Source organism: Crocuta crocuta, unplaced genomic scaffold, assembly GCF_008692635.1.
Source record: "Crocuta crocuta isolate KB4526 unplaced genomic scaffold, BGI_CrCroc_1.0 scaffold65, whole genome shotgun sequence".
In the NCBI taxonomy this organism is placed as follows: Eukaryota; Metazoa; Chordata; class Mammalia; order Carnivora; family Hyaenidae; genus Crocuta; species Crocuta crocuta.
Genome location: NW_027530683.1, coordinates 4,079,427 through 4,096,043, shown reverse-complemented (window position 1 = coordinate 4,096,043; position 16,617 = coordinate 4,079,427). Strand labels below are relative to the sequence as shown.

Sequence of the window (16,617 nt, the reverse complement as noted above, 5' to 3'; positions counted from 1 at the left end):
GTACAGATGTGTTTTAATAGAGCCTATTTAAGAACTGATTTCATAGCCTGTGATCTTTTCCTGCCATTAGATTCAGATTTTTCATACTTTTTCTTTATTTTTGGCCTACAGGAATATATTTTCATTAATCAATATTCAATTTATTCCTAGGTTATCTTGGGCATATTTTTCTTTTCCTTATCTTCCTCAAAGAAAGTAGAAATTTGAGAGAAGAAGAAGATTTGGAGAATTTAACAACCAGATGATCATTATTGTTGGCAAAAAGCAACTTGAATTTGAAAGCTCTTGGAAATAAGGATCCTTGATACAATTATGATTATTATATCCATCAGTCTTCTTGGGACACGTCTTTAAAAAGAAAGACTAAAATCAATTTCAATTTGTATTCTATTTATGTGTTTTTCCATGTGTGTATCTCTAGGTAGTTATCATTCAGGTACTGCACATAATACTCCTGTGAAACGCATGGTCCAAAAACATTAATTAACTTAATTTACAAGTAGGTAAACTACTTGTAAAAAACCACTACAGCCTTAAGTGGTTGTGTTGCTTTAGGCATCTGGACAAGTCTAGGGAAGTTGACAGCTGCCAAACAAGGCTAGTTTAATTAATAATGTTTCTCAGAAATGAGTTCTGAAAAGGTGAAAGCNAAGCTAGATCTTCATTTATTTATATGAAAAATATTGGGAACTTTATGCTCCACCCAAATCCTTCTCTTTAATGCTAATTAATATTCTCGTTTACCGTGTGTTGGCAGGCTCCTTTTCAAGCTATTATCATAATTTTTGCTTCCTAGCATTCCTTTTTTGCCACAATACTTAGTACTTATCTATTTTTATGCTGATAGTGTAAGATTGCATTCAGTAGATTTCTTGCTATTATCTTTTGCCCTAATAAACTTGCTGTAATGCCACACTGATTTTTTTATATCTTCATAAATGTAATTTTTAAACCCTCTTCAATTCTGGATTTGTGTACTCCCTAAAAAGGCGCTGAGACCTCGGAAATACCTCTTGACTCTTTTCTGTACATCCTGGAGACACAGTCTTAGCTCATCCCTACTGGGTTCACTGGACCACCATAGTGGCTTCTATAATTTTATTCTGACCATATCAATATGCTGCTTAAAATCTTTTAATGGTTCTCACCCTGACTCAGAATAAAATGTGATCTCCTTTGCTTGCTATACCATACCCTTCCTGATCTGGTATCTGTCTACTTCCTGATCCTCATGTAATCCTTTCTACCCCGGGCTTCAGTCATACTAAAATACTCTCCATCCTTTATGCCTCTGCACATGCCGTTCCCTTTACCAGGAGCATCTGTCCTTCCCTTACATCTAAGCTTTCTAGAAAAAAGTTCTAAAAACAACTTTATTTTGTTTTCTATCAGTTTAACTCTTTCATCAAATTGGTCATGTATTTTATGAAGTAAAGAGCTAAATAATTCAGACATTTACTGATAATGTTTTTAGTTGTCTGATCACCAGAAATATGAAAAGATGTTCTGTGAATTTTTCATTTAGCTGCTGAAATACAGAAATATCTTAACTCCACCACCCTTCTTTCCCTGTGTCTTGTGAGGCACACTGTACAGACATTAGAGGGGAGAGTGGAAGGCGGACATTAACTGTGAGCAGTGTAAAATTCATACGTGACAAACTCTCCCCAAGTGAGAAACTAGCCTTTTTAATGACAGTAAATGTCTAGAGACATCTAGATAAATATATAGACATTTCAAAGTCTATATATAAAAATCTCTATTAAAGTCTATATTAAATAATTTTACACACAATTTTAATACTGGTATAAGAATGTCTCCTCAATATCCTATAGTACTAATATTTGCCTCAGGCATTTACTAAAAACTGTACTAATGGTATAACTACTACATGGAATAATTTCCAGTATTTTATATTTTACACATCCTTTTATACCTTTTTTCCCCACTCCATCAACTAAAGATCCATAGTTTAACATAACTAAAATCATTGCAGTGACAATAGTATGTAAACAATGGTTGGGGTGTCTGCCTGGCTCAATCATTAGGGCAATGAAACTCTTGATCTTAGGGTCATGAGTTCAAGCCCTGTGTTGGGTGCAGTGATTACTAAAATAAAATAAACTTAAAAAAATCAAATGATTGTCAATTTTTTGGGTAACTTTATACACATATCTATGGAAACCACGGATATGCTGTGCTCTTGAGTATATTCTAATGATAGTTGAATACTTATTTTTATGTTACAGCTTAGGGGCTGAACGATTTACAAATAGACTTGTTCCTTCATGTGTTGTTAGTGCTATCTCTCTTGTCCTGCTCAGTGCATTCTAGAATGGGAGTTCTGGCATACACCCAGGGCCAGAGCAAGCAGATTTTCCCTTAGAGGCTCATGTTTCTGAGGAACACATACTCGGGCAACTGGGAATCAGAGTTTAGGAAATACAGTTTCTTTCTTTCTTTCCTTTTAAGTTTATTTATTTTTAAAGAGTGACTGCATGTGTAAGTGGGGGAGGGGCAGAGAGAGAGGGAGAGAGAGAATCCCAAGCAGGCTCCATGCTCAGCACAGAGCCTGACGGGGGGGCTCAATCCCAGAACCATACGATTATAACCTGAGTTGAATTCAAAAGTCAGATGCTTAACCTACTGAACCACCCAGGTGCCCCAGAAATATAGTTTCTTAAGAATAGATGCACCTTTGGGGTGTCTAGGTGGCTGAGTCAGTTAAGCGTCTGACTTCAGCTCAGGTCATGATCTTCTGGTTCACGGGTTCAAGCCCTATTGTTGGGCTCTGTGATGACAGCTCAGAGCCTGGAGACTGCTTGGGATTCTGTGTCTCCCTCTCTCTCTGCCCCTCCTCTGCTCAAACTCTGTCTTTCTCTCTAAAATAAATAAACATAAAAAAAGAAACCTATTAAAAAGAATATGTTGGGGCGCCTGGGTGGCTTAGTCGGTTAAGCGTCCGACTTTCGCTTAGGTCATGATCTCACGTTCGTGGGTTCAAGCCCCGCGTCGGGCTCTGTGCTGACTGCCAGCTCAGAGCCTGGAGCCTGTTTCAGTCTGTGACTCCCTCTTTCTCTGACCCTCCCCTGCTCACGCTGCCTCTCTCTCTCTCTCCTAGAAAAAAAAAAAAATAAAAAAATAAAAAGAATATGTACACTAGCAAGTCAAATTCAATAAATGTTCTGTTTGTAATTATGTGCCATATTACTAGTAAACTTATTTTTTCATGGATGATTACTATTTGTATCTTATGTATTCGCTATAGTTAGTATTATTTGTTGTGTCTGAAATGTTAAGTGCCTAAATATGTTATTATAGTAAATAGATACATTTAATTATGTATAAGATAGTCATAGGAATAACAGCTACAAGTATCTTAAGTATTGAAATATATTTTCAAATACTTTCAATTAATTTTTCTCCTATCCTTGAAATCTCTTTCCAAAATTTCAGAAAATCTGCACAGCCTCCTTGAAATATCCATCAACTGTTACTTAGAGATGCCAGAGTTGGTAGTAACCTCCTAACTCTGCTTTAGCTTCTTGGGTGACTGCCATGGTAAGAATGCTTTACAAAGGGGCGCCTGGGTGGCTTACCCGGTTAAGCGTCCGACTTTCGCTTAGGTCATGATCTCGTGGTTCGTGTGTTTGAGCCCCGTGTCGGGCTCTGTGCTGACTGCCAGCTCAGAGCCTGGAGCCTATTTCAGAGTCTGTGTCTCCCTCTCTCTCTGACCCTCCCCTGCTCACGCTGTCTCTCTCTCTCTCTCCCCTAGAAATAAATAAAAATATAAAAAGAAAACTTAAAAAAAAAAAAAAGAATGCTTTACAGGTTAGCAGGAGTAAGTAATGCCTATGTGAATAAGAAATTATTGGATTTCCAGTGTTTATTCTGATATTCAGTATTATACCAGATCCTAAATATGAAACTTATTAATAGCAACAGTAAATTTCCAAACTTGTCTTTTATTTTTAGCATTTTGTTTAGCTTTGATCAATAACTTATTTTTAGATGTTAAAATTGACTGCATGGCAAATTCTTTCTCATAAGCATGTGATAACAAGAGCATAATAGATAAATTCCTTTTAAAATATAGATCTCCAGGGGTGCCTGGGTGGCTCAGCTGGTTAAGTGTCTGATTCTTAGTTTTGGCTCCGGTCATGATCTCACGGTTTGTGAGTTCGAGCCCCACATTGGGCTCTGCACTGTCAATGCAGAGCCTGCTTGGGATTCTGAGAGAGAGAGAGCATGAGAGATGGAGAGGGGCAAAAGGAGAGAGAGAGAAGGAGAGAGAGAGAGGGAGAGGAAGAGAGAGAGCGAGAGAGAGAGAGGGAGAGAAGAAGAGAGAGGGAGGGAGGGAGAGGGAGAGGGAGGGAGAGAGGGAGTGAGAGGGAGGGAGAGAAAGAATCCTAAGCAGACTCTACCCTCAGCGTGGAGCCCAACGTAGGGGTTGATCCCACGATCTTCGGATAATGACCTAAGTCAAAATTAAGAGTTAGAAACTCAAGCAACTGAACCACTCAGATGCCCCTATATTTATGTTTTTAACAAGATAAAAGAAATGGGGGAAAACCAAAAATACTCTGATATTTAATTAAACTATCACAGAAATAAAAGTTGTATATAGACACAACTCTGTATCTATACACAACTATGTGTATGTATATATACCCATACAACTATTTACAAATATGTAAACATATACTCAAAGACTAGAAAGGAATATACAGAAACACATGTTAGGGTATTGAAGTGATTTTTTTAATTAATTTGTAATATATGCCAGAAAACATCACACTGAGATATGACTAATTTAATGTTACAGAATCTTATACAAATGAATTTGTTCAAGAGCTTCTCTGTCAATATGCTTTTCTGGGTATACATTGTAGTTCAATGGTACCTCTTCAACCCAGAGAGATAACTGTAGATTAATCTGGAAGAAAAAGATTATAAAAATACATATAAACTGCAGAACAATCCTGATCTCTGGAACTTTTAAGAAATCATGACGAACTAAGTAACTAAATACAAGAGATTTTTTTTTTTAACAATGAGCAGGACTAAGTTTACATGGTGTCACATGATCAATATTTTAAAAATTTATTTATTGATTTTGAGAGAGATGGAGACAATGGAAGTGGGGGAGGGGCAGAGAGGGAGAGAGAGAGAATCCCAAGCAGGCTCTGCGCTGTCTGCACGGGGACCGACGCAGGGCTGGAACTCACGAAACTATGAGATCATGACCTGAGCCAAAACCAAGAGTCAGATGCTCAACCAACTGAGCCACCCAGCTCCCCTCACATGAACAATTCTTTGCTATACTACATGGTAGGTCTGTGGATTCAGGATTTAATTTACTTTGATTTTGGAACTTGAAAGAAAAAATAAAATACAGAATAATTGTTTTTATGTAACTGGTTTAATCATTATCATTAGGTTTAAACAATAAAAGACTAGAACAAGGAGAATACACAGAGAAAGGAAAAAACTATGCATACATACACAGTGATGGTGCTAAGGGATTACATGAGAAGGGCTCATCTGTCCCCCCATAACCTTTATCAGGTCCTTTCCTTTGCACTGTAAACTTGAGTCTCCATGACACAGAAATTCTAGAGCTACCAATGAATATATCTGGTTAAAGAAGTTTCATTAAATAAGAAAGCAATAAACTTATTAAAAAATTTATGTATAAATTTATGTATGAATACTTATATACTCATAAGTAATAATTTCCAGTGGTTATCTAGACAGATTTACATCTTTAGTGTGAAAATTACTATTTTGTTAAGTGAAAAATCACCAAGTTACTTCAAATCTATATAGAAATAATAAATTGGAGACCATATATTTAAGACACATTTTTAGAAGTATAGAAAATATGGTAGGATTATACCACTCATGAGATGGGTCTCTCCTGGAAAAGAATTAAGTGGAGGGAATGGGGAAATTAACATCTTTTCTTTATATATCTCAGGACTATATCCCTGTTATGGCAAACATGAATTACTTTTATAACTTAGATGATAACAAAAATTTCTTAAAGTATTATTGACGAATGTTTAGTTTTTTTAAAGGAAGAAATAGATACTTAAATTTGGTAGTGCTTATAGGTAAGGAAAGTGCTACTAAAAAAAACTATTAATATTCCCTTATTAAGAAATACAGTAGTATCTTTCATCTGGGGGTCTCTAAGAACTTTATAAATACTAATTAACCTTTATATAAAGGTCAATTTATTGGATTGAAACTTAGTAAGTATGGGCCTTATTTATTTTATTATTTTTAAAGTCTGTCGTTTTTAAAGAAATGTTTAGAGCATGCAGGGGAGGGGCAGAGAGGGAGGGACACAGAGAGTCCGAAGCGGCCTCTGCCCTGTCAACACAAAGCCGGACATGGGTCTCAAACCCCTGATGATGAGATCATGACCTTGGCCAAAGTCAGATGTTCAACCGACCGAGCCACCCAGGTGCTCTGGGCTTGGTTTATATGGAGAATATGAGGAACAAAGAAGTGGACTGCATAAAATTCCAAACTGCATACAGTACATGGACCTCCAATGTACATAGTTTATTCTAGAAGCCTTGAACAACACTAATCCTTTTGTTCTAAAGAAATGTTATGATGTGGGTGTTCTAAGCTTCTTACAAACATTTAAGAGTATCTGTTAACCTAAACTGTAACTCCCCAGTTGGAAAACCTGGGTGGAGTAGCAAAGGAAACTATACCAAGATAAGAATTACAATTTCAGAGCTCTTGCAGCCAATGAACAAACTACAAACCCGTTCTTAAGTCATAGGGTCTTTCTATTATATCATATGTCACTTTATTCAGAAAAAACGTTTCCAGAATATTATAATAGCTACCAGAAAAAAGTAGAAGAGAAGCACCTGGGTGGCTCAGTCGGTAAGCAGCCAACTTCAGCTCAGGTTATGATTTCATGGTTCATGGGTTTGAGCCCTGTGTTAGGCTCTGTGCTGACACTTCGGAGCCTGGAGTCTGCTTCAGATTCTGTGTCTCCCTCTCTCTCTGTCCCTCCCCCGCTCACGCTCTGTCTCTCTAAAATAAAAATGTTTTTCTCTCTAAAATAAAAATGTTTTGGGGTGCCTGGGTGGCTCAGTCGGTTAGGCGTCCGACTTGGCTCAAGTCATGATCTCACAGTTCGTGGGTTCGAGCCCGGTGTCAGGCTCTGTGCTGACAGCTAGCTCAGATCCTGGAGCCTGCTTCAGATTCTGTGTCCCCTTCTCTCTGACCCTCCCCTGCTCACGCTGTCTCTCTCAGAAATAAATAAAAACATTAAAAAAAAAATGTTAAAAAAAAAAAGGAAAAAGTAGAAGAAAAGTTTTGACAATAAAAATGCTGGGAAAGAGGCTTACATACCTGAAGACTTGAGAGAGAATCTTCAAGGCTTGGTACTGTTACTAATAAGGATCCTTGTTTCCTTACATTATGGCTGATATATTCCCAGGCTCTGCAACATATTAAAAACTTATATTTTAGGTTTTACCAGACACTGAACACTTAAAAAAAAAAAATGATGACAAAGAAAATGCAGTACAGGCAATACCTAGAAATCCAGGTGGGCAAAAATGTTTGCCTGTAGGAAATAGGATTACAGCAACAAATTAGAAATTGGTAAATTTTTCAGCTCAGTATTGAGGAGCTTTAACAAGATGGGGATTTGTATTACTACCAGGTATTGAAAGGCCAAAACTTAGTTCTCAGGACCAATACACAAGTCAAAGGTGAATCAGCAGTTAAAGTCCCTCAAACGCTTGATGAAGTGTGTCAAAACTGGTTCTGCAGGACGGAAAAGGGCTGGGGAGAGGCAGAGGTGGGGAAGAGGTGGGGAGCAAGGCCACAGAAGCCAGAAACCAAGCAAAGGCTAACAATAGAGCATAATATGTAGGTTACATCTTTTAAAATAACATCAAGAGTGAAATCATACTTTATTTGGTTGTCAGATATATTTAATGCAAAGACTTTTGGACAGTATGGCACCTGCAAGGTTGAGTGGGGCCAGCCAGGTTGAAAGCAGATGGAATGTCGTGTACATATGCAATGTGCCAGAGGGCAACACCTGGGTAGTTCTGATTCACTTTAGTGTGGACATGAGCTGGATTTCTCATGTACATGAGTCTTAACAGTACACCCCACTACTGGGGAGCAACGGTCAGCAAAGCAGTGGTATGCATCCCTTGCAACGGGCAGGTGGGCAGCAGTGTCCCTTGCATTTATTTTTAGTTACAGCAATTTATTAGGTTTAATATTCTGGAGTTTATTAGGCAAAATGATACATATGTTCTTTTTTCTTAGGCTAGATCTAAAATCATGTAGCAGTGCTTGGTAATAGTCACTGTGCTTGGGTTAGAGCTCTTGCTTTGATATGGTTCTTTAAAAATGATATATTTTACAAGTTTATTTATTTAAAAAAATTTTTTTTAATGTTTTATTTATTTCTAGGAGAGAGAGAGAGAGACAGTGTGAGCAGGGGAGGGTCAGAGAGAGAGAGGGAGTCACAGACTCTGAAACAGGCTCCAGGCTCTGAGCTGGCAGTCAGCACAGAGCCCGACGTGGGGCTTGAACCCACGAACCGCGAGATCATGACCTAAGCGAAAGTCGGACGCTTAACCGACTAAGCCACCCAGGCGCCCCTTACAAGTTTATTTAATAAGAATGAAGAAGCTGAGTCGATTGGCATGGTTGTGCATGACTCTCAAAATAGCATCTGCTATTTCTGGTCAGCTGTCACTGTAGTAGTTGCATCTGTTTTGTCTACTAAAAAAATGCCTTAGACACCTTTGAAAGTAACAATTACTCTACAAATCTGGGGTGCTCCCCTGTAATGAGATCTAACTTATTCTGAAGCCTGAGCTTTTCCTCAGTACACATTTTCTATTAGTATATTTCTGCTTTCTCTTATATACTAACTCCTAAAGCAACATCACCCACTTAATTACACCCCAGGCTATAATTAAGACTACAAGTCTTTGGAGACTAGATGTGATGCCATCTATTCCTTTTCACTTAGTACAATACAGAATTAATATAGGTAAATGATCAGTTACTTCAGAACAATTCCAATGTCAAAATACTTTACTATGTGTTCTAAACATTCTCCTATATACTGTCATTCATGACCATAACGTGTATATATTTAGAATGCATTGCACTAGACTAATTTAGGAGAAATGACTGAACCAACATATATGGCCAAAACCTATTCACTGAACAATGTAGAATTTGTGAATGAATGTACCAAGAAACCTTTTAAAGCAGCCCAAACACTCACTATTTCCAATATCAAGTTCACCAGTAGTTTTCACCAGTCTTCAGTAGTCAAAATCTTTCTACGATGAATTTCCAAAGACTTTAAGGTGTTCTTCTAACTTCCTGTACAACATAAACCTGGCTAATATTTCATTTTCCAAGAATCATGTAATGTTTTGGCTACTGGTCATTAACTTAAAGAGGTAAGAACTAATTACACTTTGTCCACTGGAAATTAAGTTTAAAGAGGGCACTATTATTAAAACAACTTTGTTCATGTTGTGTTTCTGGTCTTTAGCCTATGACCAAAAATTACCACTCACTGTGGCTGAGCTTTGACTATATGATTGAACTGTTAACCAGTTTCTTTCTTTCTTCTTTTTAATGTTTATTTACTTATTTTTGAGAGAGGAGAATGTGAGCAGGGGAGGGGCAGAGAAGGAGAGAGAGCAACCCAAGCAGGCTCCACAAATGGCATGGAGCCTGACGTGGGGCTCAATCCCATGAACTATGAGATCATGACCCGAGCTGAAATCAAGAGTAGGATGTTTAACCGTTGAGCCACCCAGGCACCCCGAACTAGTTTCTTTTTAAAATATTTAAACTGATAATTTCAGAGTGACCTTAGCCTACCAGTAATGGGTATGGATATAAGGGTGGCAGGACAAAGAGGTTTAGCCATTTGGGATTCTACTCAGTAACAACTGTTTATGGTCTGTAACCATATGCCTTTTTATTTCTCCACAATAGAAAAATTATTGATACACTAATCCAAACATTTGTGTAATTCCCTTTCATATATATGGAAAGGAGCTTTCCTGCATCTAGAGTACACATATGCCATGATGTTAATAGTCAGCAATCCTAACGAGGCAGAAAAATAAGTGTCTCAGACTATGGACCATAGGAATTTTCTAATTAGAGGAACCTACTGGTCCTGACGGGTCACAAAACATCAAAACTGTGGCAGAGAAGTCAAAAACGTGATCACAGATTTGTTAATTTTTCCATTACCTGAAGAGTGGAATAACCTTAGGGACCTACTATTACTGCCTTAAAAATATTTTTACAGTTTGATAATTAAGCACTATTTCAGTTAATATTCTTTTATCTTGTTTTATACTCACAGAAATTCCCATCATTTTGTAATAAAATAGCATATGAGATGTCTTTTTCAAAAAAATTAAAACTGAGACAGAAAAGAGTAAGTATAAATGCTCATTGGGAACAGATAGATATCTTATTGTGTCTGTGATTGCTAAGCAGGTACTTGGGTCATGATATCATTTTATATACCCCCCCTCAATTAGACGTAATATTTTACAAAGTTAGACAATTGAGGTTTATTTTTCTTTTATAATAATACATTTCCTTATTAATATAATCTTGTTGAGGCTGTTTTATAAACAAGTTTAATATGAAAATATTTCCACTTTACCAATCATTTGTTTTTTAAATAAATATCCATTTATTTAAATAATCTCTACACCCAATGTGGGGCTCGAGCTCATGATCCCAAGATTAAGAGTCACTTGATCTACTGACTGAGCCAGCCAGGTGCCCCACTAACTCCTTTTCTTACTTTGCTGAATATAGTTTAACAGATTCTTTGCTTTAACAGATTCTTTGCTTGAATAAATAACATACCTGGCCTGTTCTGCCTCATCAAGAAAATATTCGAAGACATTATTCATTATAATAACATCAGCATTTTGCAGAAGTGAACCTTGGGTACAGATGTCTGCATGAAGCACCTAAAGAAGAATGAGTTCATTTAAGAAAACAAAGATACTAAAAAAAAAAATTAGTTAAAAAAAAGAAAACAAAGATACTGTATCATATAACCAGATATATACCAGAAGATATATTTATTGGTTCAATGATGTTGTGAGGCAATATGAGAAGTTAACCCTCCTTAAAATGGGAGAGAGAACAGTATATTTAATAGTACTGTCTGTGGGAGATACTTAATATCTAATAAAAACCATAAACTTGTGAAAATTTGTTTTAGATGGATTTATTTATATAGTCATATGAGTCTTTTAATGTCTAGTGCAGAGCTTTTCCCACTATGATTATATCATTAACTGTAAAAGTCAAAGGTCCTAGGTTCAAATTGTGGCTCTATCATCAAGAGAGTCTGTATACTTAGGCAGTCAGTATCCTCATAAATAAATTGGAATATAGCTGGTCTGATTCACAGAATCAAATGGGATCATATAAAAACTATAAAAGTAATTGATACCTTGTAAAATGTTAATATGTTTATTGGCTTTCCTGACTTTTCATCTAAAATTTACTTGAATATATTATTTATCTAAGAGAGCTAACAAGGTATTTATTTAAAAATTGTATGCCTCACACCCAAAATGATAGAATACCTAAAAATAAACTTAATTAAGGAGGTGAAAGACCTGTACTCCAAAAACAACAAGACACTGATGAAACAAATTCAAGATGACACAAAAAAATGGAAAGACATTTCATGTTCAGGGGCTGGAAGAACAAATATTATTAAAATATCTATACTACCCAAAACAATTTATAGATTTTTAATCCCTAACAAAACACCAACAGCAATTTTCACAGAACTAGAACAAACAATCCTAAACTTTGTATGGAACTAGAAAGGACCCCAAATGGCCAAAGCAATCTTGAAAAAGAAAAACAAAACTGGAGGTAACACGATTCTAGACTTCAAGTTGTATTACAAAGTTGTAGTGATCAAAACAGTACGGTTTTGGCACAAATATAGACACATGGATCAATCGAATAGAATAGAAAACCCAGAAATAAACCCACAACTATATGGTCAATTAACCTTTGACACAAGAGGAAAGAATATGCAACAAGAAAAAGACCGTGTCTTTAACAAATGGTATTGGGAAAACTGTATGGCTACATGCAAAAGAATGAAACTGAACCACTTTCTTATACCATACACAGAAATAAACTAAAAATGGAGTAAAGAACTAAAGGTAAGACATGAAACCATAAAAATCCTAAAAAGAGTATAGGTAATAATTTCTTTGACATGGACTATAGCAACATGTTTCTAGATAGGCCTCCCAAGGCAAAGGAAACAAAAGCAAAAATCAACTAGTGGGACTACATAAAAGTAAAAAGCTTCTGTACAGCAAAGGAAATGGCAAAACTAAAAGACAACCTTCTGAATGGGAGATGACATTTGCAANAAACAACAAGACACTGATGAAACAAATTCAAGATGACACAAAAAAATGGAAAGACATTTCATGTTCAGGGGCTGGAAGAACAAATATTATTAAAATATCTATACTACCCAAAACAATTTATAGATTTTTAATCCCTAACAAAACACCAACAGCAATTTTCACAGAACTAGAACAAACAATCCTAAACTTTGTATGGAACTAGAAAGGACCCCAAATGGCCAAAGCAATCTTGAAAAAGAAAAACAAAACTGGAGGTAACACGATTCTAGACTTCAAGTTGTATTACAAAGTTGTAGTGATCAAAACAGTACGGTTTTGGTACAAATATAGACACATGGATCAATGGAATAGAATAGAAAACCCAGAAATAAACCCACAACTATATGGTCAATTAACCTTTGACACAAGAGGAAAGAATATGCAACAAGAAAAAGACCGTGTCTTTAACAAATGGTATTGGGAAAACTGTATGGCTACATGCAAAAGAATGAAACTGAACCACTTTCTTATACCATACACAGAAATAAACTAAAAATGGAGTAAAGAACTAAAGGTAAGACATGAAACCATAAAAATCCTAAAAAGAGTATAGGTAATAATTTCTTTGACATGGACTATAGCAACATGTTTCTAGATAGGCCTCCCAAGGCAAAGGAAACAAAAGCAAAAATCAACTAGTGGGACTACATAAAAGTAAAAAGCTTCTGTACAGCAAAGGAAATGGCAAAACTAAAAGACAACCTTCTGAATGGGAGATGACATTTGCAAATGACATATCTGAGAAAGGGTTAGCACCCAAAATCTATAAAGCACATATACAACCTAACATCAAAAAACCAAATAATTCAATTAAAAAATGGGCAGAATACATGAACAGACATTTCTCCAAAGAAGACATATGGATGGCCAACAGATACATGGGACATCTATATGAAAAGATGCTCAACATTACTTATCATCAGGGAACTAGAAATCAGAACTACAATGAGCTATCACTTCATATATGTCAGAATGACTAAAATAAAAAACACAACAACAAATGTTGGCAAGGATGTAGAGAAAAAGGAACCTTCATGCACTGCCGGTGGGAATGCAAACTGATGCAGTCACCATAGAAGGCAGTAGGAAGGTTCCTCACAAAGGTAAAAATAGCACTACTGGGTAGTTACTGAAAAAATATAAAAGCACTAATTCAAAAGGACACATGCACCCCTATGTATATTGCAGCATTATTTATGATACCCCAACTATGGCATCAGTCCAAGTGTCCACCAACAGATGACTGGATAAAGAAGGGGTGGTATATATACACAATGGAATATTATTGAGTCATAATCAAGAATGGAATCTTGCCACGTGCAATAACATGGGTGAGCTAGAGAGTATAATGCTAAGCGAAACAAGTTAGTCACAGAAAGACAAATAGCATATGATTTCACTCATATGTGGAATTCAGGAAAACAAACAAAGGAAAAAAGAGAGAGAGAAACTAAAAATCATATTCTTAACTGTAGAGAACAAACTGATGGTCAGCAGAGGGGAGTTGGGTGGGAGAATGGGTGAAATAGGTGATGAGGATTAAAGAGTACACTTAAAACTAATATAACACTCTATGTTAACAATACTAGAGTTAAAACAAAAAACTTAATAATAAAATATAAAAACTATATATCTCCAAAGAATTAACCTAGACTACAATCAACAAGTCTTACAGAGCACAAGCAAGATAACAAGAGAAAACATCTATTTTCTATAGAACAAAACAAACCTCTTTTCTTAAAAAAATTTTTTTTTCAATATTTATTTTTGAGAAAGAGACAGAATGTGAGCAGGGGAGGGGTAGACAGAGAGGGAGACACAGAATCTGAAACAAGCTTCAGGCTCTGAGCTAGCTGTCAGCACAGAGCCCCATCATGGGGCTCAAACCCACAAACCCACGAACCGTGAGATCATGACCTGAGCCAAAGTTGGATGCTTAACTGACTGAGCCACCCAGGCGCCCCCAGAAAAATCACTTTAAACTTTCTTAAAAAAAAATTTTTTTTAACGTTTATTTCTGAGAGCCAGAACATGAGTTCAGGAAGGGCAGAGAGAGGGGAGGCATAGAATCCGAAATAGGTTCTAGGCTCTAAGCTGTCGGCATAGAGCCCGATGCGGGACTCAAACCCATGAACTATGAGATAATGACCTGAGCCAAAGTTGGACACCCAACCGACTGAGCCACTCAGGAGCCCCTAACTTTAAACTTTCTAAACATGTTGCTGAGATATGAAATAGGTATGCAAATTAACCTATGGATATACTACAGCTCTCACAGAGTTTCCTCTTTTTCTTTCCCATCTCTGTTCATTCTCCCACACCTTATCCCACAGATAGGGTAAAAAAAGAATGTGGTGGATCAATTAATTATGGCAACCAATAGAGGTCCCAGGAAAACCCCTCAAAATGGCTCTGGACAAACTGGAATGCTAACAAGGCAAAGGCCACAAGACAAACAAAATCAATTTAACCAATTTTTAATGGGCACTTCCTATAAATATAAGATACTATGCAGGGAGATATAACTTGATGAATGAGATACAATATCTACACTCAAAGATGTTATAATCTAGTAGTGGGACAAAACAGCTATGTTGGTAACTCTAAGTGCCATCAAAGGAATAAGCAAGAGAATAAAGGAAAATTCATCTTTAGCCTAAAAGAAAGGGAAGAATTTAAATCAATGGGTCTTTTCATAATGCACATTAAGACATGGCATGTACTCTTGTACTTTCTTGAAACCCCATTATAATAAAAGTAGAAGGTTTTTAGAAAAGAAGATATATACCCACAGGATGAAGAAAATGGGAAAGCAAACAACAGACATAAAAATTTGTGAAGTTAAGAGGGTCTTTTGACTGGCTTAGTCGGTAGAGCATGAGACTCTTGATCTTGAGGTTGTAAGTTTAAGCCCCATGTTAAGCCACGTTAGGTGTAGAGATTACTTAAAATCGTAAAAAAAAATTAGTATGTGAGGAAAAAAAGAGGAACTAATAAGGAATTTAGGACCAGAAAAATCTGATTTCTAAGTAGATTATGTTTCTATAATTCTATATATCTCTATAATTCTACATAGTTATATATATAATTTTAGATATGCCTATAATTTTATATAGAATAAAAATATATATCTATATATAAATACATATGTATCTGTAATATACATATATTCTACATATTTCTAGATATATAGAAAGCAAGATCCAGATTCATACTACAGAATCTCAAAAAGGCTTATATTTGGTGATATGGGGGCATTTCTGGGTGAAGGAGTATGGAGAAATGCTAAAAATACCGGTAACCTGGTTGAAAGTCAGTTTTAGAAGCACCCAGACCCCTACACACCTTTCCCCTAGCCTAGCAATAGAGGTTTATTCTCTGAGAAGGATAAAACACTAAGGTCTCTGGGTCAGGGGTCATCAGGAATAGTTGAAAGAAAGGCTAATGTACTGAAAACAAGGGAAGTAAGGAAATAACACAGACCGGATGTGTGAATCCCTTACGTCCCAATTCTCCTCCTCTATCCCTCAGTCCCCAGGATGTTGATTGCCATATAGAAAGGAGACTGGAAAGGTTTTCTCTGGGCAATCAGATCAGCCCAAGAGGAAAGATCTTAAGATACTTCATCAGATATTCTCCAACTAATTAACAACCCAAACGAGATCACTCAACAGTGAAGCCCACAGTGCTCAGAATCCCCACTTAAGTGCTGAGAACTTCAACGAGCTTTTTGTTTTTCACTCTCAAGTATGAACAGACAACCAAGGATTCTTAGACTTGAGGAAAGTCCTGTTAAAAAAGACCAAACATGACCTAAAACAAAACAAAAACACAAAGACTGAGCCTTAAGGGCTAGATGGATTTCAACAGACTATAAAAAAATTAAAAAAAATAAAAATTTAAAATAAAAAAAGAAAATAGTCCTACAATTCCTTTCTGTTGATCTTAGGGCCTCTCAAACACAACAATTATCTTTAGCATCAAGGAAGGAAACTGTTAAGGTTGCCAATAAAATGGTATAAAAACAGCTTTCTGCTGTTGAGTTACTAATAGTCACTGAAGCCACAAGCTGGGAAAATATGTGGGATGGGTGTGCATCCACATATACTCT

The 16,617-nt window shown here is 36.4% G+C and overlaps 1 protein-coding gene and 1 long non-coding RNA gene across 3 annotated transcripts in view; one reads left to right on the top strand and one right to left on the bottom strand.

Moving 5' to 3' along the window:
• The window catches only part of LOC144235651 (uncharacterized), a 53,325-nt gene extending 42,073 nt beyond the window's left edge, over positions 1–11,252 (top strand). The window contains exons 3-4 of the long non-coding RNA XR_013336281.1: positions 10,403–10,477; positions 10,895–11,252. This is a non-coding gene — a long non-coding RNA (uncharacterized LOC144235651). The remainder of the gene's footprint in view (positions 1–10,402; positions 10,478–10,894) is intronic.
• LOC144235649 (uncharacterized) overlaps positions 4,740–16,617 on the bottom strand; it is a 46,951-nt gene continuing 35,073 nt past the window's right edge. For both annotated transcript variants that reach the window (XM_077769227.1, XM_077769226.1), the window contains exons 6-8: positions 10,921–11,027; positions 7,384–7,474; positions 4,740–4,936 (exon numbers count right to left, since the gene is read on the bottom strand). In XM_077769227.1, coding sequence (XP_077625353.1) covers positions 4,820–4,936; positions 7,384–7,474; positions 10,921–11,027 — 315 coding nt within the window. In that variant the 3' untranslated portion in view covers positions 4,740–4,819. The remainder of the gene's footprint in view (positions 4,937–7,383; positions 7,475–10,920; positions 11,028–16,617) is intronic.